The sequence below is a fragment of the Macaca mulatta genome, chromosome 4 (assembly GCF_049350105.2).
Source record: "Macaca mulatta isolate MMU2019108-1 chromosome 4, T2T-MMU8v2.0, whole genome shotgun sequence".
In the NCBI taxonomy this organism is placed as follows: Eukaryota; Metazoa; Chordata; class Mammalia; order Primates; family Cercopithecidae; genus Macaca; species Macaca mulatta.
Window position 1 is genome coordinate 79120726 of NC_133409.1, and position 26960 is coordinate 79147685.

Here is a 26960-nt window from a genome sequence, read left to right on the forward strand (position 1 = left end):
CTGGCTAATTTTTCAAAGTTTTAGTAGAGATGAGGCCTTGCTATGTTGCCCAGGCTGGTTTTGAACTACTGAACTCCCACCTTGGTCTCCCAAAGTCCTGGGATTACAGGTGTGAGCCATGGCACCTGGCCTATAAATATTCTTAAAAATAAAAAGGTATGGGCCAGGTGCGGTGGCTTAATGCCTGTAATCCCAACACTTTGGGAGGCCAAGGTGGGTGGATCGCTTGAGCCCAGGAGTTTGAGACCAGCCTGGCCAACATGACGAATCCCTGTTTCTACAACAATTAGCCAGACGTCGTGGCACACACCTGTAATCCCAGCTACTCCAGAGGCTGAGGCATGAGAATGGCTTGAACCCAGGAAGTGGAGGTTGCAGTGAGCCAAGATCACATCACTGCACTTGGGCAACAGAGTGAGGCTTCATTTCTTAAAAAAATAAATAAAATAGGCCAGGCGTGGTGGCTCCCTATACTCCCAGCACCCTGGGAGGCCAGGGTGGGCGGATCATGAGGTCAGGAGATTGAGACTATCCTGGCCAAAATGGTGAAATGCCATCTCTACTAAAAATACAAAAATTAGCTGGCTGTGGTGTGTGCCTGTAATCCCAGCTGCTTGGGAGGCTGAGGCAGGAGAATCACTTGAACCCGGGAGGCAGAGGTTGCAATGAGCCGAGATTGCGCGACTGCACTCCAGCCTGACAACAGAGCAAGACCCTGTCTCAAAAAAATTAAATAAATAAATAAAAAGATGTATAATAAAACAACTTGATTTTACACGTCAGAACAGATGCAGCCAAGTGGCTTTTCTTCACTCAGGAATTTATTCCAATTTATTTCAAAGATGTTGTTCTGGAAATATTTTTAAGGATGTGGGGATCATTACTCATAAACTATTGTCAGCATCAAATACTTTATATTCTTGCCTTATTTATTTATTAACTTCATACAGCTTAGACGTTTATCTTCACCAGACATGGCACCAAATATCTTGTTGTTTAAAAAGTTCATAGGTCGGGCGCTGTGGCTCACGCCTGTAATCCCAGCACTTTGGGAGCCTGAGGCAGGCGGATCACAAGGTCAGGAGATTGAGACCATACTGGCTAACACAATGAAACCCCGTCGCTACTAAAAATACAAAAATTAACTGGGCGTGGTGACGGGCGCATGTAGTCCCAGCTACTCAGGAAACTGAGGCAGGAGAATGGCGTGAACCCGGGAGATGGAGCTTGCAGTGAGCCGAGATCACCCCACTGCACTCCAGCCTGGGTGACAGAGCTAGACTCCATCTCTTAAAAAAAAGAAAAAAAAAGGAAAAAAAAAGTTTCTGAATGAATACGTTAATAAAGACATACTCTTCGAAGAACAAAGCAAAACTGTATAAAAAATAATACTAAAAGTTCTGAAGACAATTTCAAAATTTGAATTTCAAAAATATTTTGAACAATGGTGGCTTTAGTTTGATAAGTGATTATCATTTTCCAAGTAAATTTTTTTTTAAAGAAAATAAATCCATCTTTTTATGCTTTCCCATGTATTGGCAAAAAATTATAAGGTTGATTACTTTTTAAAAAAGCTTTTAAGTTCGGGGTACAAGTGCAGGTTTGTTACATAGGTAAGCTTGTGTCATGGGGGTTTGTTGCACAGATTTTTTCCTCTCCCAAGTATTAAGCCTCATACCCACTAGTTATTTTTCTTAATCCTCTTCCTCTTCCCACCCTCCACCCTCTGAAAAACCCCAGTGTGTGTTGTTCCCCTGTACATGTCCATGTGTTCTCATCATTTAGCTCCCACTTATAAGTGAAAATGTGGTATTTGGTTTTCTGTTCCTGTGTTAGTTTGCTAAGGATAATGGCCTCCAGTTCCATCCATGTCCCTGGAAAGCACATGATCTTGTTCCTTTTTGTGACTGCATAGTATTCCGTGGTGTGTATGTACCACAGTTTTTTAATCCAGTCTATCATTGTTGGGCAGTTAGGTTGATTCCATGTCTTTGCTATTGTGAATACTATTGCAGTGAACATATACTTGCATGTGTCTTTGTAATAGAATGATTTATAATCTACATCTTAAAGACCTAAAATTGTACTGGACTATAACCCTGTAGTAGTTTTAAAAGCATTTCATACTTACATTTGGAGGAAACAGATAAATTGTGTTTTTATTTTACAGGTGGTTATGGAGCTACAGCTTTAAATATGAAGCGTGATCCTTTACACATGAAAATCAAAGGAGAAGAATTTCCTCTGACTCTGGGTCGGGATGTCTCTGGCGTGGTGATGGAATGTGGGCTTGATGTGAAATACTTCAAGCCTGGAGATGAGGTGAGTTCGGGAATGCCACTATTCCTGCAGGGGTCCAACCCATAGACCCTGATCCAGCGATGGATGAGAGATGTACACTGACACAGATATTTTGCCTGTCAGTGCAGCTAAGAGGTCTCTGCTCCCTGAATCTGCAGCATCCACCCCATAAACTGAGGAAGTTCACATTTATTTAGTGCGGATTAAACGATGAAGGTCTCGAGTAAACACCACTATAGGGTAATTAACATTGCCCACTGTCCAGTAGAGAGCAATCATGCACCCATGAAAGAACAAAGGTTGGTCTTAGGAACATGTGAGTAAGCAAACTATTTAGATAAACTGCCCCACATTCCCTAGTTATTTGCTCTATTGCTATCAACTCAAGGTAAAGAGGATTAGGCTGCTTTGAGCCAAATCTTTTACTGAAGCTGTGCAACACCCCCGGCCTTCCAAGTAGGTTTGTGTCTACTTCCTGTAACTTTACAATTTTTCCTCTTACAATTTTTCCCACCACCCTGACTGAACTCCCACATATTCCTTTACTAAATGTGCGAATTTCATTCTGTTTCAGAAGTATATTCTATGCTGTTGACCTGTTTTCTTGTTTTCAACAAAAGTACTGAGCTTTGACTAGAACTGTCACTTTTTTGGTTCTGTTGTTACATTTTTTCACAAACAGTTCCGAAATATGTTGACTCTACTTGAGTTTGTGTTTTCTAAATTTAGTACTTAAGAAATGCAAGACTTTAAAATATGTAGGATTAGGGTATTTTTTTCCTTGAAAGGACCTTTAAATGACAATTTTTACCTTATGGATTAGATGGCTTTAAAATAGTTTGTTTGGTATAATCACCTATCACTTGTCACTTTGAACTTTTGTACCAAGAAATGATAGTTCATAATCATAGCTAACACTGTTCTGGTTGCTTTTTATAAAATATGTCATTTAGTCCCTCTGAGGTAGATAAAGTTAGGCCCAGTTTACAGATGAGGAAGCCAAGCTCTAAAGAGGTCTCCTAACTAATAAGTGGTGGAGCCAGGACTCAAACCCCAGAGACTGTGGTCCTATTGGTACTCAAAGTAGTCAGTAAATGCAGCAGGATATGCTGGCATCTGCTTCCAGTGTGGTTTGACTTGATAAATCAGAATCATACTAAGTAATACATTTATATCATGAAAATAACACTCCTGCTTGGTGTAGTGCTGACTTCCGTGTTTTTCACAGCACAGGGTATATATTAGGGAACACCTTCATGCTTAGCTTTGGTCAGAGAATACCTGTGTTTCTAATGAAGCTGTCTGTGTGTGTGTGTTTCAGGTCTGGGCTGCAGTTCCTCCTTGGAAACAAGGCACTCTTTCAGAGTTTGTTGTAGTCAGTGGGAACGAGGTAACTTACCAACTCTGCTGAAATGCATTAGAAAGTTTAAACAAACACTGGCAAATATCTCGGAAATAATTGGTGTTTTTCAGTTCTAGTTTATGTTTCATGGGGCAGTTTATAAAGAGATAATATAGAATATAGGAATTTTTGAGAGATTAAAAAAGTATTTGATGCCATTCAGTAACACTGCCTGCTAACATAGCTGTTTTTCTCTCATTGAGCAGGGATTTGGAATGAGACCTAGAACCCTGCTGTGTTGCTTGGTTTTACCCTAGATAAATGGTTGAAAGCAGATACAGGCAGTAGAGGGGGTGGATTAGTCATCAATGGAGACATGGAAATGTCCAGCGGTTTTGAATAACTTTAAAAACAGGAGTCTAATCAAATGCAGTCAGGAGACCGACAAATTGAATAGAGAGAAAGGGGTTAACATTGAGGAAATTGGCTACAGAAGGGAGGGCAGGAAGGGGAAAAAGGTTGTTACTGAGATTAGAGAAAATCTAGAAAGATTTCCTTTCCAGAAAATGAGAGTAAAGGAAACAGCTGATCTCAAAAACTAATTAGGATGTGTTTTTGAGAGTTCAAGGTTTATTTGGATTTACTTCAAGACAAATGGGAATATTGATGTGGTCTTTTTATAAACAATGAAGTTATAAACAAAGTAGTTTTTATAAACAATGAAGTAGTTATATCTGATAATGTAGCCTACATAACATTATTGAACATCTGTGAGGCAGGTAGAGCTATTCTATACAATATTTATTAGGATAATCTTGGAGTAGGGTATGCATATGCATATGCATACCCTACTCCAAGGTATGCAACAGAGCTATACAATATTTATTAAGGATAATCTTGGAGTAAGGTATGCAATAAACACTGAACTGGAATAATTTTATAGATTTATCTATGAAAATACAGTTGACACCTGAACAATGCAGGAGTTGGTGCACCTACCCCTTTTAAAATGCACCTACATCTTTTGACTCCCCTAAAACTTAACTGCTAATAGCCTACTGTTACCCAGAAGCGTTACTGATAACATAAAAAGCCAACTAAGGTGGGGTGCAGTGGCTCACGCCTGTAATCCCAGCACTTTGGGAGGCCAAGGTGGGTGGATCACAAGGTCAGGAGTTCAAGACCAGCCTGGCCAATATGGTGAAACCCTGTCTCTACTAAAAATACAAAAATTAGCCAGGCGTGGTGGGAGCTGCCTGTAGTCCCAGCTACTTGGAAGACTGAGGCAGGAGAATCGCTTAAACCTGGGAGGCGGAGGTTGCAGTGAGCCGAGATTGCACCACTGCACTCCAGCCTGGGCGACAGAGCAAGACTCTGTCTCAAAAAAGTCAACTAACACATATTTTATATGTTATGTATATTATATACTGTATTCTTATAATAAATGAAGCTAGAATATGTTATGTATATTATATACTGTATTCTTACAATAAAGGAAGCTAGAATGTGTTATGTATATTATATACTGTATTCTTACAGTAAAGGAAGCTAGGAAAAATGTTATTAAGAAAATCATAGGCCGGGCGCGGTGGCTCAAGCCTGTAATCCCAGCACTTTGGGAGGCCGAGACGGGCGGATCACGAGGTCAGGAGATCGAGACCATCCTGGCTAACACGGTGAAACCCCGTCTCTACTAAAAAATACAAAAACCTAGCCGGGCGAGGTGGCGGGCGCCTGTAGTCCCAGCTACTCGGGAGGCTGAGGCAGGAGAATGGCGCAAACCCGGGAGGCGGAGCTTGCAGTGAGCTGAGATCCGGCCACTGCACTCCAGCCTGGGCGACAGAGCCAGACTCTGTCTCAAAAAAAAAAAAAAAAAGAAAATCATAAAGAAAGGTATAGTTACTGTTCATTAAGTGGGTCATCATAAGGATTTTCATCCTTGTTGTCTTCATGTTACTAGAAAGAGGAAGAGTAGGAAGAAGAGGGGTTGGACTTGTACAATTCAAACCCCTGTTGGTCAAGGGTCAGCTGGATTCCTGTGAAGGTAAATGTGCTTAATTGTGTGCAGAGGTTTGCAAGTCATTGCTTATTTTTTACTGTTGTCTTCAAATGTAGGTCTCTCACAAACCCAAATCACTCACTCATACTCAAGCTGCCTCTTTGCCATATGTGGCTCTCACAGCCTGGTCTGCCATAAACAAAGTTGGTGGCCTGAATGACAAGAATTGCGCAGGAAAACGGTAAGTGTATCAGTCAGTGGCAGCATCTAAACTTCTTTTCTTTCCTTCTGTGAGTTCCTTGCAGTAGATTTGTTAGAGCTTTGAAATTTAGTATCATTTACATGAACAGAGCTGTACTAACATTTGAAAACAATTTCCAAAGCACTCTATTTGTGTCAGTTTGCATTTTCTTAGCTTCATTCTGTAGATTTTCAGCCCAATCAGTTGGAAATTTTTTAACTGAGATGTGTGGATGAAATGGACTTTAGGAGTCTGAACCTTCTAAAATAATGCAAAATTTTACATGTGATTCTTTAGGAAGAAGATCCATATCTTTTTTTTTTTTTTATCAAATTCCTAAAAAGGTTAGGAATCATCCCATACAGTTTCTAAAGAATGATGTCGGCCGGGCGCGGTGGCTCAAGCCTGTAATCCCAGCACTTTGGGAGGCCGAGACGGGCGGATCACGAGGTCAGGAGATCGAGACCATCCTGGCTAACATGGTGAAACCCCATCTCTACTAAAAAATACAAAAAACTAGCCGGGCGAGGTGGCGGGCGCCTGTAGTCCCAGCTACTCGGGAGACTGAGGCAGGAGAATGGCGTGAGCCCGGGAGGCGGAGCTTGCAGTGAGCTGAGATCCGGCCACTGCACTCCAGCCTGGGCGACAGAGCGAGACTCCGTCTCAAAAAAAAAAAAAAAAAAAAAAAAAAAAAGAATGATGTCAAGGTGAAAATGTTTTTCCCTACCTCTCCCAGGAGTTATTCTCACACGTGCATATTTCTATAAAGAGACTGCAAAACTATTGAATATTCTTAAGTTCTCTCAGTCTCAATGCCTAATATCCATTAGGTGAATTCTGATTTCCCAGTGCCTTGAGCGTGTGCTCATTTGGGTTAGCAGCAACATGGTGACCAGAAATGTCTCAGATGTACTTGAGTTTGTATCTGGATTCTGTTGCTTTCCAGCTGGGTGACCCACTCATTCACTTTTTAATGAGTTTTGTTTTGAAGGTTAAATGAGGTAATGCACATTAAACTGGTGACACAGTTTATGGCACATAGGAGGCACTCAGTAAATGGTGGCTACTATTGTTAGCAAGGAGATTATGGTGTTCTTTGTATTTTAGAAAGTTGCCATCATAGAGAAAAATGATGATTTTGTTTTTTGTTGAGAAAACTACACACTAAAACCATTTAACAATTGAAGGAAAGAGCTGTAGGTCAAACTATAATAAATAACCTAGTTTTTTTTATTACTAAGGATTGTGCTGGTAACATAACTAAAGTCTGTGTGATTCTGTTCTATCATTACGAAACATTGTACTTTACATTTAATGTGTTGGGTGATAGAGCATTAAATTTAATGAAAGTTTAATAGCTGTGTTTTTGAAAGCTTATGAAAGCTATTCATCTAATGAGGTGCTGCCCTTTATCTTAGAATTCAAAGTAAATATTTATTCTAAAGGTCAATGCTGTTTACTTTTTAAGCTATTGTGGCTTATCTTTCTTGAAGTTGCCATTTTGATCAACACTTTGTTTAAATTAAATTAGTTTTGACCACATAGATTTTTCTAATGGTTTCTCTTAGCTAATAACCTTGCGAAAACCTTATTGAAGATTTTTAGACCTGTATTGTAATTGTAGACTCTCCAACAGCATTGTTTTATTGTTTTGTTTTTTCCCTTAAAAACATTAAGTTTTCTATGCCTGCGTGACTATATGTGCACTATTGTTAGAGACCTCTCACTTCTTTTACTGGTTCAGGGCTCTCTGGATCTACTTTTAATATACTGTAAAAAACAATTTAGAAGATAAGAAAAAATTAAAAAATTTAGAGGCAAAGATCTGTCTCTTTTCAGAGACATTGGTGTGAGTCCTCAGTTTATTGTTGGCTTTGTGGGTAATTCTTTGGTACTCTGTTATCTTCTGTTTAAGCAACAATGGCCTGGAACTGGGAAGTTGGAGACCTGGGTCCTATTCTGCCGTTAACTAACCAGGTGACCACATGCTATTTATTTATGGCCTCTTTGTGGTTTCCTCTGAGTTTATGAGTATAGGACAGTGTAGGTTTTGAGGAGAGCTTTGAGAAATGGAAAATTTTAGACCTTATTAGGTGATGATATGTTATATTGAGTTGGGTCTGTTCATTGATTGAGCCCCATGTTAACCAATCTAGAATGAAACCCACTGTAAAGAGTCTCAGTAATTCACATCATGAACTTCTGCTGCATTCACATGTTGTGACCTGTAGGACGCATTTGTCCTGAGTGACTCAGTGAGCACAGTGAGACCTCGCTGTCTTAGTCCGTTCAGGCTATTATGACAAAATACCATAAACTGGTGGCTTAGAAACAAGAGAAATTTATTTCTTACAGTTGTGGAGGCTGGGAAGCCTGAGCTCAAGGTGACATCAGATTTTGTGTCTGGTGAGGACCGACTTTCTGTTCTTGAACAGTGCTTTCTCGCTTGTCCTCATATTCTGGAAGGGGTGAGGCTATCCCTGGGGTCTCTCTTTCTTATAAGAGCATGAATCCCATTCATGAGGGTTCTGCTTGCATGACCTAATCACCCCACCTCCTAATACCATCACTCTGGGGGGTTAGGATTTCAACATATGAATTTTGGTGGGACACAAACATTACAAACATTCAGACCATAGCACTCGGTACTTGCTGCTCTCAGAAATTTCGATTTACTGAAATTACTACACATGGGTTATAATAATGGCCTACCTCTTTTAACTGTTTGTGAGAATCACATGAAAGATGTGAGCATCTTAAAATACTGTAAAAATACTTTTAATGAAGAAATTCTGTAATGAGATTTTATTGTACCTAAAGTCAGAAGTTCCAGTGTCCAAAGTGGATTTTCCATTTGACTATTAATTGTGATCGATGGAGCATATTTTGGCTTCCATATGCTAAGCAATAACTGTTCCTTTTCTGTTAGCTATTGGCATTAAGGCATGCCTTAGTCTGCACAAAGCGGGTCAGTGTTTGTTATCAAAGATGAATAGTCTTTTTTTTCTAATCAGTTAAATAAAGAAAAGCCAAAATTAACAATGACAAAAACACCTATCAGCACCTTGGAAGATTTTATAGGATTTCTTTATAGCAAACAGCTTATTTGAAATTAGGAAAAATCTTTCTAAGGGTTCGATGATGTTTACCTTTTTTCCCCTTTGTTCTGTAGTTACTTTTCTGCAGCAGCTGAGTATCAGTGAACCAAGGAGATAGTTTATTCTTGATGTCGCGTAATACTGTCATTTTGTCCACACACTGTTATCATTAGAAAATACCAAGTGAGACCAGGCGCAGTGGCTCACACCTGTAATCGCAGCACTTTGGGAGGCCGAGGTGGGTGGATCACGAGGTCAGGAGATCGAGCCCATCCTGGCCAACATGGTGAAACCCCGTCTCTACTAAAAATACAAAAATTAGCTAGATGTGGTGGCACACACCTGTAGTTCAAACTACTCGGGAGGCTGAGGCAGAATCGTTTGAACCACAGAGTTGGAGGTTGTAGTGAGCTGAGATTGTGCCACTACGGTACTGCAGCCTGTTGACAGAGCAAGACTCCATCTCAAAACAAAAAAAAAAGAGAAAAAGAAAATGTCAAGTCAAAATTATTTCCTTTTTATCAGTCCATCTGTAGTTTCTTCATGATTTGTTCAGTAGGAACACATAGATAACTTAGGGCTCTCAAATAAGTAGAAATTTTTTTTAAAAGTTGTTACAACCAGATTTTTTTGAATATGGTAAGATTTGATGGTTTTATTTATTGGTAGTGTCATGGGTACACTTGAATATTTCATGCTCTGCCTGAAATTCATGTCTTGTCGGGAAAGTTGTACTTCACTCTGTTTGACAGAAGTATTAAAAGGTGTTAGGTGTGGTGTTGCATGCCTGTAATCCCAGCTACTGAGGAGGCTGAGGTAGGAGGATCGCTTGAATCTGGGAGGCGGAGGTTACAGTGAGCCGAGATCGTGCCACTGCACTCCAGCCTGGGCAACAGAGTTAGGAATTGAACTATTCCTCCTCCACAAAATAAATTTCTCTTTTAAATTGTGTATACTTGCAACTCAATGAAGTGAATTTAGGAATACTTTTTTCTTTTTTTGGTATTAGGCTTTATGGCAGTAAAATTTTGTCATGTAAGTGTAAATTAGGCATCTGATTAATTCTGTTATAGAATTATAGAATTAGGCCCAAACTTGAAAGCATTGGGTTTACTCCCTACCAACATGCTTATATTAAAACGACAGCCTTCTTCTTTCAAATGCATTCTAAGGCCTTTTCTTCACCCCACCACCACCTGTTTCTTCCCACTCCCCAAGCCCATTACCCTTTTGGACTTTGAGTTTTCATTTGCACCTGACTGGGTTGTATTGTTAGTGGGGTAAGGGGAAGTAGAAGAAACCCCTGCTGTTTTCTTGCATAAACAAAGTATGGGGTTGAGGAGGCAAGGAGAGTGAGAGTGCAGGCTCTGGGTTGGTCAGTGTGATGGAAATGAATCTTCCTTTGCTTCAGGGTCTATTTTCCAGGGAGTCCTGAGTGGTAGGGGGGCACTTAAAAGAATAGCAGAAACCTCACTCCTGGAAATTTGTGTTTTACACAATAGGTTTCTAAGTGACTGGGTTAACTGTCTTGTGAGGTTTAGAAGTCATTTACTCTTCAGTGGACTGTAATCTAGCTTCTAGCCTTGCGTTTCAATTGCACCTGCCCTCACTGGGGTCGTAGCTAACTTAAGTGACTTAAGTTGCCAAGCCCAAAGACATTTTTCAGTTTTTATTTTAATTTCACCTCTCTGAAGTATCTGGCATTGTTGACCACTTCCTAAATACTTACTTTTTGTATGGTTTCAGGGACATTAAGACTTTTAAGTTTTCTTTTTTTGTTGTTGACCATTTCTTGTCATTTTTAGAAGCCCCCACTTCTTCCTCCAGCCCTTTAAATGTGCTGTTTTCCCAGTGTTCCACTCTATTCTTCCTTTTTGTTTCTCAAGGTTATCTCATCTACTCCCAGCTTCTCCTTATAGTTTGGTAACTTGCAGATCTGTATTTCTAACTCTATCCTCTTACTGAATTCCAGTTAGATGTTCTCTTTATATCTCAAACTCAACTTGAGCAAACACAAGACTTACCAACTACCACCCTAACTCTTCCTCTGTAATCCTAATGTCAGTTAATTGTGGTTTACCCTACGCCAAAACCTGACATTGTTCATAAACCCTGCTCTCTCACCTTCCACAGCACTACTCATTATTGTTCGTGTCAAGTAAAATGTAAGATTGTTGTCAAATTTGGAACAGTAACTTCCAAGTTCCTTTTATATATGAGCTATAAGATTTGTGAACCCAAAATATCTGAGACAGGTCTCAGTCAATTTAGAAAGTTTATTTTGCCAAGGTTAAGGGCACACCTGTGACACAGCCTCAGGATGACATGCACCCAAGGTGGTCAGGGTGCAGCTTGCTTTTATATATTTTTGGAAGACAGTACATCCATCAATACACATAAGATTTACATTGGTCTGATCTTGAAGGGTGAGACCTGTTGAAGAGGGGTGGGCTTCCAGGTGATAGGTAGATTTTAAAAATTTCTGATTGGCAGTTGGTTGAAATATTTATTATAAGTAGAATGGAATGTCTGGGTTCAGATAAGGGGTTGTAGAGACCTAGGTTTTATCATGCAGATGAAACCTCTAAGTAGCTGGCTTTAGAGAGAATAGACTGTAAATATTTCCTAGCAGATTGAAGGTCTGTGTTGATGTTAATGCTGCAGGGGTATAATGAGGCCTGCAACCTCCTCTCCCATCATGAGCAGAACTAGATTTTCAGGCAATGTCCTTGGCCAAGAAGAAGAGTCCATTCAGATGGCTGGGGCCTTAGAATTTTATTTTTGGTTTACAGATTTCAAGGCATTTCACGTTTTCTTGTGTAGTGAATAAGCCTAAAATACTATTGTATTTTAATGGACAATCGTGATTAACTAGTTTGTTGTTAACCTCTTCCATATAGTGTTGTCTTGTAAATTCTTACATTTTTTTAATTGGAAGAATTTTCCACAGACTAGCTTCTGGCTTTGTACATTTCAAACCTTGTTTAACTTTCTCCTTCACTACTCACATGACCCTGTGCTGGGCACAGTGATACACAGCCTTAAGGAAATATGTTGCTTAGGTGAGTTGACTTAGTTAGTGAGAGGTAGGAAGAAATTCCTGGAAGGCATTTCTTAAACTAAGACACCTAGGAATAACTTAACTCTACACAGAAGTGACTACGAACCACATCAGTATTTTCTACTAAACCTCAAACAAGTGTATTTCCAATCAACTTCCCTTTAGCCAGATCTAGTATCACCTGACAAGAAAGCCAGACTAATGAGTAAGAGTGAAAAAAGACCAATCTTAACTGATTGTGGTTAGCATATCTTTTACAAATTTTACAAAAACATATGTCTATGTAAATATATTGCTAGGGCTCCTCTTTGCGCCTTGTGTAAGTGAAGGACTTCAGCTTCGTTGGCTCCATGAGTAAATCCTTCTCTGACCATACTACTTCTCTCTGTCTTACGTTCTATTGTCACCCATCATAGCATTTCTTTTCTTTCTTTTTTTTTTTTTTTTTTTTTTGAGACGGAGTCTGGCTCTGTCACCCAGGCTGGAGTGCAGTGGCGCGATCTCGGCTCACTGCAAGCTCCGCCTCCTGGGTTTACGCCATTCTCCTGCCTCAGCCTCCCGAGTAGCTGGGACTACAGGCGCCCGCCACCTCGCCCGGCTAGTTTTTTTTTGTATTTTTTAGTAGAGACGGGGTTTCACCGTGTTAGCCAGGATGGTCTCGATCTCCTGACCTCGTGATCCGCCCGTCTCGGCCTCCCAAAGTGCTGGGATTACAGGCTTGAGCCACCGCGCCCGGCCTTCTTTTTTTTTTTTTTTGTAAGACTGAGTCTTGTTCTGTCGCCCAGGCTGGAGTGCAGTGTTGTGATCTCGGCTCTCTGCAACCTCTGCCTCTTGGGTTCAGATGATTCTCCTGCCTCAGCCTCCTGAGTAGCTGGGATTACAGGTGCCCACCACCACGCCTGGCTAATTTTTGTATTTTTAGTAGAGATGGGTTTCACCATGTTGGCCAGGCTGGTCTTGAACACCTGGCCTCAGGTGATCCACCTGCCTTGGCCTCCCAAAGGGATTACAGGCGTGAGCCACTGCGCCCAGCCTATCACATGCATTTCTTCCCTCTATCTGCTTCTGCATATGATTGAAGGAACCAGTGATTTGGGATGGTTCCCACTGCCTATCCCATTTGGGGGGATACATTCCCAGTACCCCGGTTGAAATTCTGAATACACTTCAGATAACAAAGCCATTGTTATCCTGTGTATAAAGTTCTTCATCGATTATGGGTTAACTAACCTTCATAAATGGCTTACCCTGGCCACCTTACCAAGATATATAAATAGCTTTGTTTTCTTGGGAAAATGTGTTTAACTTTCTAAACATTTAATTCACACACAAACTCTTCTGTAAATTGGGGAATGTCAACATGAATTACAGAGTCTTAGAAGAAGAGGACACACAAATCTAGGCTATCTTGGTCTCCTTTGGTTGATTTGTTTTGTAACTATTTTTCCGCTTATTCAGATTAAGTTTTGTAGCGTGTTTCATGTTTTGTTGTTGTTGTTGTTGTTGTTTTTGTAAGGCAGCTAAGGTGTTGGTGCCTTACCTCATAAGATTACAATACTGAAAACTGTGATTGTAGAGGACTTAGGTGCCCAAATACCAAATAAAAAGTGACTCAGTCATGGGAAAGAAGCCAACGTTGCTTCAGTGCCTTAATGTATGTTTAGGGAGAATTCAGAGATTAGGCAGAAAGGACAGAGCAAGTTAGATTTTAGGGTTTAAGAATGCCTAAGTAGTATAATACTTATTCATGTTTTCCCCATATTTAAAAAATATCTGTCACTAGTACAATCCCCTCTGACTTCCAAAGAGGCTCTGTGTGTGTACTTAAGAAGTAATGGAGGCATGCAATTAAAAACCTTGGCAATTTTGAATAACAGTGCTTTTTTCAAGTAGAGTATTTCTGCGCACTTTATATAAACCAACAAATACAGCACACGTTTCTTCACTATCACAAATAGGCTTCTACTTCAATGAGATTCGAATATATAATGTGGCCATTACAGCAAGCTAGGTAAAAAGTATTCCCACTGTGTAGGACTTAAGCGAAGGGCCTGGGAGGTCAGCAACAGCAGTAGCTTCCCTTTGCATTGAACGTGCTGTGACGAATACAACAAGAATATTTAGTTCAGCCACAAGACTTCAGACCTTAGAAGACCAACCAGCTTATTGTTGGCATGAAAATTTATTTTGCCACCAGGCGCGGTGGCTCACGCCTATAATCCTAGCACTTTGGGAGGCTGAGGCGGGCGGATCACCTGAGGTCAGGAGTTTGAGATCAGCCTGGCCAACATGGTGAAACCCCGTCTCTACTAAATACACACAAAAAAATTAGCCAGGTGTGGTGGTGGGCACCTGTAGTTCCAGCTACTTGGGAGGCTGAGTCAGGAGAATCACTTGAACCTGGGAGGCGGAGGTTGTAGTAAGCCCAGATTGTGCCACTGCACTCCAGCCTGGCTGACAGAACGAGACTCCATCTCAAAAAAAGGAGAATTTATTTTACCTACTGGCCTTTTGGGGACTTTGAATAAAGATATGTTTGAACCTGCACAAAATGCGGAGTCCTCGGGCTTCTTGATAACCTAACAGCACTGCATTCATTGGGCCTGCTCCTTGCTGCTTTTGGCTTGGGGTCGCCATCAGGTGGCAGCACAAGGAACTGAAGCTGCTATTGCAGAACCACTCCTGCTAAGCCCAGCTGTGAAAACAGTTTTGCTTTCTTATTTGAGGGAATGAAGTTGCTTTGGATCAAGAATTATGGGGAAGAGATGAACTGACAATAATGAGGTCGGAGATGTATTTGGCAGTTGGATCCTGAAGTAGCCATTATATTTAGTATCCAGCATTCACAGAGAGAGAATTAGAAATTATTTTCAAGCTTTTCTTTACTGGAAGAAACTTTAATGCAGTCTTTCAAGTAGCCAGGCGATCCCCTCACTTGAGGTAGTAGCAATTGTTGCTTTGATTGTAGGACATAATGGTGATTGGATGATTTCTTTTTTTCTTTTTTTAGAGACGAGGTCTCACTCTGTCACCCAGGCTAGAGTACAGTGGCACAATCATAGCTCACTGCAGCCTCAAACTCCTGGGCTCAAGCCATCCTTCCACCTCAGCACCACCATACCTAGATAATTTATTTTTTATTTTTTGTAGAGATGTGATCTCATGATGTTGCCCAGGCTGATCTTCAACTCCCGGGCTCAATCCTCCTGCCTCAGCCTCCCAAAGTGCTGGATTACAGGCGTAAGCCACTGCATCTGGCTATGGATGATTTTGAAAGTCAAGAAACTTTGATCAGGCATCTGCTACATCCAGGGCACTGTGGCCAGTGGAGGGCATAATATGAGGTCTCTGACCTTATGAGCTTGCAGAATAGGTTGGGAAATAGGATGTATGGCACAGATAACAGGTTCCAGGCTATTTTAAGGGTATTGCCGAGGAAAACTGGGACTTGGGCCTTCAAGGGAAGGGAGACCTCAGCAAGTAATTATAGCATTCTAGAGTCTGGAGGAATGGGCCAGTGTGTGTGCAATGTAGGGGGAAGAATGAGAGGAACAGGGTCTCAGAGGAGGAGAGTTCCATTCAGGAAATAGTGAGAGTTTCCATTCAGGAAAAGTTGGAGAGTGCAGGTAACACACTGTGAGGAATTTAAATGAGAATTTGACTAGCGACACTTCTATAAGAATGGACAAAAGTAAGAGGGTGAAATATTTCATGGGGGAATTAATTTTTGGATGTATTTGTGAAGCACTTTTAATACTTTTTTCCCTCATTCGGAAAGTACTAAAGCTATGTTTAAATTATCAGGGCAAAAGGTACTTTACCTCTGCCCTCTGAAGGTTCTATAACTGAGTCTGCTGAAATAAACTGATAATAGATTAAGAGGAGAAAAGTTATACACATTTATTTATTTCCTTTTAATATTAGTTGATATGTAATAATCGTACACGTTTATGGGTGTAGTGTGATATTTCAGTACATGGATACCATGTGTAGTGATCAAATCAGAAGAATCAGCATATCCTTCAAGTCAAACATTGATTATTTCTTTGTGTTGGGAACATTAAAAATCCTCTTTTTGAGTTTTTTGAAAGTATACAATAAATTATTATTAATTATATTCACCCTGTAGTGCTGTAGAGTACTAGAACTTATTCTTCCTCTCTAGCTGTAATTTTGTATTTGTTGACAGACCTCACCCTGTTCTTCCCTCCCTGCTACCCTTCTCAGCGACTGATACACCACAGTTCTACTCTGCTTCTGTTACCTCAAGCTTGTCTAGTTCCCCCTTGAGTGAAAACGTGGCATTTATCTTCTTATACCTGACTTATTTCACTTAACATAATGTCCTCCAGGCTTATCCCTGTTGCCACGAATGACAGAATTTCATTCTTTCTTTTTTATGGCTGAATAGTATTACATTGTGTATATGTACCACATTTTCTTTATCTGTTTATCTGTTAATGAACATTTAAGTTGATTCCATATCTTGGCTATTGCAAACAGTGTTGTATTAAACATGGGAGTGCAGATATCTCTTTGATATTACTGATTCTCCTTCCTCTGGATAAATACTCAGTGGTAGGATTGCTGGATCTTAGGGTAATTTTACTTTTAGAGAAAGCTTCATACCGTTTTCCATACTGGCTATACTAACTTACATTCCCACCAAAGATGTATAAGAGTCCCCTTTTCTCTGCATCTTTTCCGATATTTATTTATTTTTTGTCTTTTTTCTATATGAAACACTTCACAAATTTGCATGTCATTCTTGCTCAGGGACCATGCTTGTCTTTGTGTCATTCCAATTTTAGTATATGTGCTGCCTAAGCAAGCCCTGTTTTTTGTCTTTTTGGTAGTAGCCATTCTAACTAGGGTGAGAGATCTCATTGTGGTTTTAATTTGCATTTCCCTGATTATTAGTGATGTACACCATTTTTTTTTCCCTATGCTTGATCATTTTTCTCTTTTTGATAAATGTTTGTTCAGATCCTTTGCACGTTTTTAATTGGATTACTAGTTTTTTGTTGTTGTTGAGTTTTTTTAGTTCCTTATATATTCTGGGTAGTAGTCCCTTGTTGGTTGTAGAGTTTGAATATACTTTCTCCCATTCTACAGGTTGTCTCTTCGTTGGTTATTTCATTTGCTGTACAGAGCTTTTTAATTTGATATAGTCCTATTAATGTTTTTGCTGCCTGTGCTTTTGAAGTCTTACCTATATCATTGTTGTCTGTATTCCTATATGCTTTCTTCTAATAGTTTTGTTTTAGGTCTTATGTTTAAGTCTTTAATTCATTTTGAGTGGGTTTTTATATATGGTGAGAGATGGGCATCTAGTTTCCATTTTTCTGCATATGGATATCCAATTTTCCCAGCACCATTTATTGAAGAAATTGTCATCTCCCCAACATAAGTTCTTGTTACCTTTGTCGTAAATCAGCTGGCTATAAATAGGTGGATTTATTTCTGGGTTCTTTATTCTGTTCCATTGGTCTATGTGTCTGTTTTTATACCAGTACCATGTTGTTTTGGTTACTGTAGCTTTGTGGTATAGTTTGAAGTCAGGTAAGGTGATGCCTCCTGCTTTTTTATTTTTGCACATATTCTTTTGGTTATTCAGGGTCTTTTGTGGTTCCATGCAAATTTTAGGATTTAAAAAAATTTCTGTGAAGAATGTCATTGATATTTTGATAAGGCTTGAATAAAGTCTGTAGATTGCTTTGGGTGGTTTGGTCATTTTAGCAACATTTATTTTTCCAATCCATGAGCATAGGATGTCCATTTTTTTGTGTTCTCTTCTATTTATTTAATTTATATGTATTTTTTTGAGATAGGCTGGTCTTGAACTCCTGAGCTCAAGCGGTCCTCCCCTGCTTGGCCTCCCAAAGTGCTGGGATTAGAGGTGTGAGCCACCGTGCCCAGCCCTTTTTGATTTCTTTTATCAGTGTTTCTAGTTTTCATTATATAAATCTTCCACCTCCTTGGTTAAATTTATTCCTAAGTGGTTTTTTGGTAGTTATTGTAAATGAAATTGATTTCTTTTACAGCTAGTTCATTGTTGGTATGTAGCAATGCTACTAATTTTTAAATTTTTATTTATATTTATTTATTTAAAAAAATTTCTTTTTGGAGACAGAGTTTTGTTCTGTCACCCAGGCTGGAGGGCAGTGCATGATCTTGGCTCACTGCAACCTCCGCCTTCCTGGGCTCAAGTGATCCTTCCACCTCAGCCTCCCAAATAGCTAGGACTACAGGCATGTGCCACCATGCCCAGCTATTTTTGTATTTAGTAGAGATGGGTTTTGCTTTGTTGGCCAGGCTGGTCTTGAACTCCTGGACTCAAGCGATCTGCCTGCCTCAGCCTCCCGAAGTGTTGGGATTACAGGCGTGAGCCACTGCTCCGGGCTGCTACTGATTTTTGTATGTTGATTTTGTATTGTGTTACTTTAATGAATCTGTTTATCAATTCTAAGAGGTTTTTGGTGGGGTCTTTTGTTTTTTCTATATGTAAGATCATGTCATCTGCAAAGAGGGACAATTTGACATCCTCTTTTCCAATTTGGATGCCTTTTGTTTCTTTCTCTTCCCTGATTGCTCTGGCTTGTACTTCCAGTACTTTTTCCTGTAGATGTATCTATTGTGTTGTTTGAGTAGAGTGCTTTGGCTTTGTTCCTGGGTGAGCACAGTAGTGTAGTCTCTGTATGATTTCCTTTTTTTCTTTCTTTCTTTTTTTTTTTTTTTTTGAGACAGAGTCTCGCTCTGTCGCCCAGGCTGGAGTGCAGTGGTGCAATCTCAGCTCACTGCAACCTCTGCCTCCCAGGTTCATACCATCCTCCTGCCTCAGCCTCCCGAGTAGCTGGGACTACAGGCACCTGCCACCACTCCTGGCTAATTTTTTTTTGTATTTTTTTAGTAGAGACGGGATTTCACCATGTTAGCCAGGATGGTTAGCCAGGATGGTCTCGATCTCCTGACCTCGTGATCTGCCCGCCTCGGCCTCCCAAAGTGTTGGGATTACAGGCATGAGCCACTGCACCCAGCGTCTTTGTATGATTTCTTTGGCTGTGATCACTATCAGTGGTGTCTGAATTTCTCAGTGGCTTACGCTTTAGTTTGTGGAGGCTGTTAGGCAATTTTTTTTTTTTTTTTAGACAGGATCTCACTCTGTCACCAGGCTGGAGTGCAATGGTGCTATCTCAGCTCACTGCAACCTCCACCTTCTGGGTTCAAGTGATTCTCCTACCTCAGCCTTCTGGGACTACAGGTGTGCGCCACCAAGCCCAGCTAATTTTTGTATTTTAATAGAGACGGGGTTTCACCATGTTGGCCAGAATGGTCTCGATTTCTTGACGTCATGATCTGCCTGCCTCAGCCTCCCAATGTGCTGGGATTACAGGCGTGAGCCACCACGCTTGGCCTCTTGGGCCCTTTTATTGGACATAGGAATGCTGGGCAGTCTGGTCCTCAGGTCACTAGGTGACACATGCAGCTACATAGCATTCCTGCTGCTGGTGTGGATGGCAGGCTTTGGGTGGACTAGTCCTCAGGACTCTGGTCAGTGTGCATGAGGGCCAGCAGTGGTGGTTGTGGGCCCCGGGGGAACTGGTCCTCTCTGCACTGCATGCATGGCTGGTGGCAGCTTTACTATTGAGGGGCGGGGTCACTGTCAGTGTTGGTGGCAGCAGACCTGGGCAGGTAATAATGTGTAGGTGCACGGAAATCACACAAGTTATGAACCTCAAAGAAGGGCCAAATTGGTGATGCCTAAATACCCTCTTCATAGGGTGGAGGGAAGGGGAGTATATAGGCATTTTTAGAGGAAGAGTAAATTATTTTGAGAGGAGATGAATGGGCCCAAAGAACAGACAGTAGCCTAGGACAAAATTCATCTGGGCTGTGGGTGTGGCACCTAGTCTTCTTTCATGTGAGTTAATCTTCTGTGTTTGGTGAGATTATAGGGAGGGGGCCCAAGAAAATAGCATTCCTTCTGAGGGAACTTCAGAAAAATCCTCCCTTTGCACTTCAGGAGAGACAAAGGGATGAAAGACCGTGGCCGGGATGGTGAGAGATCAGAGAGAGCTTCGTTCTGAGGTTGCTTCTTTACCTCAAAATACTCAGCATGTCAAAGTGACATACTCTGGGGTATTGCTTTCTGAGCCCCAACAGGATCTTTACAATTTCTTCTAGTCTTTATACTTTTGGAAATTATAAACCCTTCTAGAAGGAACACAATTTGCAAGGAGACTTGTCTTAATTACATTTCATGGTTTTAATTTCAAAGGGAACAACTGGCTCAGAAATTTTAGTAGTAACTTTTAAGCTATAAATAAGGGTGACAAACAGCCTTCTGTGATTTGGGCAAGATAGAAAAAAAAAAATGAAATGAAACTAGGGTTAAGGTTATAGATAGAGTGCATGTTCCAAGACTTGGTGTACTTGCTAGAGATAGGTGGCAGAATTCCTGCACTTTCCAGCAGCCAAGGCAGTAGGGACCCACACTAGCAGTTACTCAATTTATGGTGACGTTAAATAGGACACATACTACCACCACTTAGTGTTCAAAAAAATGTTTTTTTGTAAGCTGTCATAAAAAGAATTCTCATGAATTCTGTCAACAATATCCCCTTAGCTAATACAGTATCAGATATCAAACAATCACTTTTTATAATGTTCCTCAACCTTGATCAGTAGCATGACACCAAAGTACAGTGCAAACAATTTTCTGGGACTTGAAACCATCCAGTCCAAGTAGGCAATTCTCTGAAGCTCTACGTTAATTTAAGAATAAAATGTAAGAGCGTGGAAAGCAGTTTTTTGACCGGTGATTCTCTTTTGGATTGCACACTTCTTTGGGAAATGGATGATAGGTCTAGATTCCCTTCCTTGTCAATAAGCATATGCATAATCACACAAATTTTACGTGTTGTTTTAGGAAATTCACAATTTCAAAGAGTTCATCATCCCTTACCCTACCCCTCACCCCTTCACCCTTGTCCCGCCACATCCCTCCTGCCCTGACTGATCCAGGCTTAGCACCTTGGTCTTCAGGGCTATCGTGAGTTACCATGGTAAGAACATGCGGTATGAGGATGGTTGTGCTGGCTGGACACATTCCTCTGCTTTAACAGGAAGCCATATCGAGGATGGGAATTGATTTTCATTTATGAAAGTTGATGAACTTGACATGTCTGAACAAAAGATGTTTATTTCTCTTTGGTGAGAATGTAGTCAGGAATGTGATTTTTCTTAGAGAACAGCTAAGCATAACAAACTAAAAAGGGCCCCAAATCTCCCTCTCATAGAGGAAGCTCTAATAATTTTAGCCTGGAAAAATTACAAGCAGATGTTACAAAGGACCATCTGAGCTATCTTAAGCCAACAAATTATTGGTATTTTCGGTATTTGATATTCTTGGTACAGAGCTCATAGAATGTCTAATTTTAAGCAACTACAGTTTCTTGGTGAACCTAAAATAAAAATCCTTGTGTAGTATATCTTGGGAAGTGTAATAACTTTATTTTCTTTTAGAATTATTTATCATTTTATCATCAACCAGTTATATGTTGAAAACATTTATCCAATTATATCTGCTTTAGATTCTCATTAACTGTGGTTTCCTTTGCATTGCAGTGTTCTAATCTTAGGCGCTTCAGGCGGAGTTGGTACTTTTGCTATACAGGTAAAACCATTTTTTAATCTTGTGAATAGGAGGATTTTGTTTGCATGAATTTATAAATTAAGATAAATTATTTCTCCTTAAAAGCTGAGAAAAAGGTAGATCTGGTAAATGTACTGTAATTTCAGCTTGTTCTGTAAGAGGAAAATATTCTCTTTTTTATTTAAAAAATTATTTTTTAGAGATGGAGTCTTGCTGTGTCATCCAGGCTGGAGTGCAGTGGCACAATCATAGCTCACTGTAAGGAAAATATTCTAATGTAGAAGGAAGCATTAAGCTTTCTAGTAGTTTCATATGAGTGGGTGTGTGGATGTCCTTGATAACAGATGTAGGAAAGCTTTTAAAAAGGAAGACCATGGGCAGTGCCATGGGTAGATGGAAGTTAGCAATTTAGTAGGAAACAGCCAATGTCAAAAACCAATACTAGTTTCCAATCAAAATTGTTGCAGGCTAAAAAGCATGCAAAATGTAGAAATCAGTAAGCTGATTCTAAAATGTATGTAGAAATACAGTCGCCAAAATACCGTTAAGATGGCAATACTCCCCCAAAGTGATTTATAGATTCAGTGCAATCCCTATCAAAATGCCAACTGCTTTTTGCTTTTCATAAATGGACAAGTGGATCCTAAAAGGCATATGGAATCACAGGGGACCCCAAACAGCCAAACAATCTTGAAAAAGAATAAAGTTGGAGGACTCACACTTGCTGATTTCAGACTTACTACAGAGCTACAGTAATCAAAACATAAGGGTGGACTTATAGATCAATGGAATAGAATTGAGCATCCAGAAATAAACCCGTACCTTTGTGGTCAATTGATTCTGACAAGAATGGCAAGACCATTAAATGGGGGAAAGAATAGTTCTTCCAGCAAATACTGCTGGAACAACTAGATATCCACATGTAAAAGAATGAAGTTGAGCCCCTACCTCACATTGTATTAAAAAAAAAAAAAACCCTCAAGATCAGGCATGGTGGTTCACACCTGTTATCCCTATACTTTGGGAGGCCAAGGTGGGTGGATCACTTGAGGTCAGGAGTTCAAGAACAGCCTGGACAACATGGTGAAACCCTGTCTCTACTAAAAATACAAAAATTAGTTGGACATGGTGGCGTGTGCCTGTAATTCCAGTTACTCAGGAGGCTGAGGCAGGAGAATTGCTGGAACCCAGGAGGCGGAGGTTTCAGTGAGCCTAGATCATGCACTCCAGCCTGGGTGATGAGTGAAACTCTGTCTCAAAAAACAAAAACAAACAAAAAACCTCAAAATGGATCAAAGATCTAAACATAAGAACTAAAACCATAAAACTCTTAGAAGAGTAGGCAGGGAAAGGGAAAAAAGTCTTAGAACGAAACATAAGAGAAAACCTTCATGATTGTAGATTTGGCAACAGAGTTTTAGATAGGACACCCAAAGCACAAGCAACCAAAGAAAAAAGTAAATTGTACTTCATCAAAATTAAAAAACTTTATTTATTTATTTATTTTTTATTTTTATTTTTTGAGACGGAGTCTCGCTCTGTCACCCAGGCTGGAGTGCAGCGGCCTGATCTCAGCTCGCTGCAAGCTTCACCTCTCGGGTTTATGCCATTCTCCTGCCTCAGCCTCCTGAGTAGCTGGGACTACAGGCGCCCGCCACCACGCCTGGCTAATTTTTTTTTTTTTTGTATTTTTAGTAGAGACAGGGTTTCACCATGTTAGCCAGGATGGTCTCGATCTCCTGACCTTATGATCCGCCTGTCTCGGCCTCCCAAAGTGCTGGGATTACAGGCTTGAGCCACCGCGCCCGGCCAAAATTAAAAAACTTTTATACGCCAAAGGGCACTATCAAGAAAGTGAAAAGACAACCCATAGAATGGAAGAAAATATTTACATATCATTTATCTGGTAAGAGTCTAGTATCCAGAATATATAAAGAACTCTTATAACTCAACAAGAAAAAGACAGCACAATTTTTAAGTAGTGAAGAACTTGAATTGACATTTCTCCAAAGAATACATACAAGTGGCCAGTAAGTCCGTGTAAGGATGGTCAATATATTTATTCATTAGGGAAATGCAAATCCAAACCACAGTGAGATACTGTGTCTTATAATAAAAAGCAGATACAGAAAATAAAAAATATTAGCAAAGATGTAAATAAATTAGAACACTCATTCATTGCTGGTGGGAAGTTAAAATGGTACAGACATTGTGGGAGAGTTTGTTGGGTCCTCAAAATGTTAAACATAGAATTACCATGTGACCCAGCAATTCCATCCTTAGGTATATACCCAAGAGAAATGGAAACATACATTTAAGCCTAATCTTATTTATGAATATTCATAGCAGTATTATTCATAATAGTGGAAAAAAAGTGGAAATAACTCTAATGTCTATCAATTGATGAATGGATAAACAAAATGTGGTATAGACATACAATGGAATATTATTCAGCCATAGAAAAGAATAAAATATTGATGCCTGATACAACATGGATGAATCTTCCAAACATGGTTAAGTGAGAAAAATCCAGAAACAAAAGGTCCTACATATTGTATGATTCCATTTATATCATATGTCTAGAATAGGCAAATCCACAGAGACAGAAAGCAGATTCGTGGTTGTCAGGGGCTGGGGGTGGATGGAGAAGGGAGTGGGGAACGACTACTTAATAAGCACGAGGCTTATTCTTGGGGCGATTAAAATATTCTGGAATTAGTGGTGATGGTTGCACAACATTGTGAGTGTACTAGAGACTACAGTATACTTTAAATACTTTAAAATTGTGAAAATGGTGATGTATATGAATTTTACCTCAAATAAGACAAAACAAACCAAAAGTTCCCCAAGCCTCCAGGAACATGATGGGGCCCAGTGGCTGCTCCTATTGTGGTCAGATGTGTAACTGACTGGCTCCTAGAAGAGGGAGCTTGATTAAGCCTCTCTCAGGATGAGGAGAGAGAGCCTTTTCCCCATTAGGGGGCAGCGAGTAGCCTCAGAGGCTCTGCCACATTACTTTCCAGGAGAGAGGTTTGGGTGTTATAGACCATCCCAGACCCAACTTAGACTTTTTGAGAACCCAGATGGTGCTGGGGGCTTCCTGTCTGTTTGTTGACTGAACTGGGTGAAGGAGACGAGGATTCCTGGGATGCACACTTTAACTTCTTTTAATTCATCATTTGATAACCAGGATCCAATCCAGAGGCTCAGTAAATATGAGTTGAATGCATAAGTAAATAGAAGAAAGGAAAAAGAGGGAGAGAGGCAAAAAGCAAAGAGAAATATCATACACGGTTAGAGCATAAATTGATACAGCCACTTAACCATTTGGCATCTATTAAATGTGAATATAAATTGTAAAATTTCTTAAAAACAAAAAAAGGACCACACAAGAATTCCTATTTTAGGATTATAACCTATAGATAGATACACAAGCATGTTTACCAAAAGATATGTCCAGAATTTCAGAGCAGGGCTATTCCTATTAAAATTCCCCAACTAGAAAAACCCAAATGTCCATCAACAGTAAAATGAGTAAGTAAATTGTGGTATATTCTTACACTGGCATATTATACAGTCATGAAAAAACTATAATCGCACACAGTGAAGTGGATGAATATCACAACTGAATGTTGAGTAAAAGAAATCAGATGCAAGAGTACATCCTATATGGTTCCATTTAATGACATTCAAGAACAGGTGAAACTAAGCAATAGTGTTTAAGGGGGGTGTCTACTTAGTAAAACTTCTAAAAACAAGAAAAAAAGCAAAAAGGGTTATTGTAGTTAGTAGTTACTTTTTTAAGGGAGTTGAAGTTTTAATTGGGAGGCTTCGGGCACAGGTGGTATTCTAGTTCTTAATTTTGAATAATGGTTATAATAATATTTGCTTTGTAATAATGTGTAAAGCTATATATGTATATTCCATATGCTTTTATGTGTGTTATATTTCACAACAAAAAATTTTAATAAAATTAAAAAGTAACAGAAAAGCATCAAGGTTAAATCCCATACAAAGCTATTATAAGGAAAGGGAAAATAAGGTATAGAATAACATACCCTATAATGAAAGCACATCAGAATACATGCCTACAAAACAGCCTGAAATGTCACCTACTTTTTCAAAGCAAGTTAAAAGATATTAAAAAATATAATATAAAATGTGAAAAAACAAAATAAATCAGAATTGGAAAAACTCAGGAAAAAAGTAAAACTGAATGAAAAAATCATTTAGTAATAGAAGACTAAACTAAGAGGAACTCAATAGCAAGTAAACACAACACATAATGCTTCCTTAATAGAAACAAAATGCAGAAAAAAATTTAAATTACAAAAGAAACAAAAAGATAGGCTGGGCACAGTGGCTCACCCTGTAATCTCAGCACTTTGGGAGGCCAAGGAGGGCAGATTGCTTGAGCTCAGTGATTCAGGACCAGCCTGGGCAACATGGCAAAACCTCGTCTCTAATAAAAATACAAAAACTATCTGGGCATGGTGGCTCATACCTGTAATCCCAGCTATGGAGAGGCTGAGGTGTGAGGATCACTTGAGCCCAGGAGGTCGAGGCTGCAGTGAGCTGTGATCATGCCACTGCACTTCAGCCTGGACAGAGAGAGACCTATCTCAAAAAAAAAAAAAGATAAAAACAGATTCAAGAGAAAGTACCAAATATTGATGACAGGCAAAGAAAATTGATATATGGATAGTAGGAGTCCTTGAAGGGGAAAACCAAAGCAAGGGAACTGAACCCATACTAAAATAATAATTAAAGAAACAAAGAAACTTTCCTAGCGTCCTGAAATTAAATGATTTGAAAATACGTATTGAATAGCCACATCACTTTTCTAAGAACATGGACCCAGATTGAGCCACACTAAGGAAAATTACTAATAAAAATATGAAGAAAAATTATAGTGAAATTACTGGCCTTTAAAGAAAAAAGAAATAAGATCCTTTGGAAATCTAGACAAAATAGCACATATGCTACTTATGTGTCCATATAAGAAAAAAAGATGACGTGACTTATAAGAGAAATAAAATTAGACTATCATGAGACTTTTTGTCAGTAACACTTTTGGCAGAAAAAAATGGAGTAACATATTTAAGATACTCAAGGAAGAGTGCGCCAAGAATCTTTTATACAACAAAACAGGCCTTCAGGTATCATGGACACATACAGACTGTTATCAACATCAAGAACTTGGGGAATATTGTTCTTCTGATCCTTTTCTGACCAATCTACTAGATAATGAGCTTCTGACTAG

The 26960-nt window shown here is 39.7% G+C and overlaps 1 protein-coding gene and 1 pseudogene across 3 annotated transcripts in view; one reads left to right on the top strand and one right to left on the bottom strand.

Moving 5' to 3' along the window:
• The window catches only part of RTN4IP1 (reticulon 4 interacting protein 1), a 56230-nt gene that overhangs the window by 5471 nt on the left and 23799 nt on the right, over window positions 1-26960 (top strand). For all 3 annotated transcript variants that reach the window (XM_028847305.2, XM_077999636.1, XM_015137009.3), the window contains exons 2-5: window positions 2171-2322; window positions 3623-3691; window positions 5759-5883; window positions 21670-21718. In XM_028847305.2, coding sequence (XP_028703138.1) covers window positions 2197-2322; window positions 3623-3691; window positions 5759-5883; window positions 21670-21718 — 369 coding nt within the window. In that variant the 5' untranslated portion in view covers window positions 2171-2196. The remainder of the gene's footprint in view (window positions 1-2170; window positions 2323-3622; window positions 3692-5758; window positions 5884-21669; window positions 21719-26960) is intronic.
• Window positions 16774-16873, bottom strand: LOC114677834 (U6 spliceosomal RNA; annotated as a pseudogene).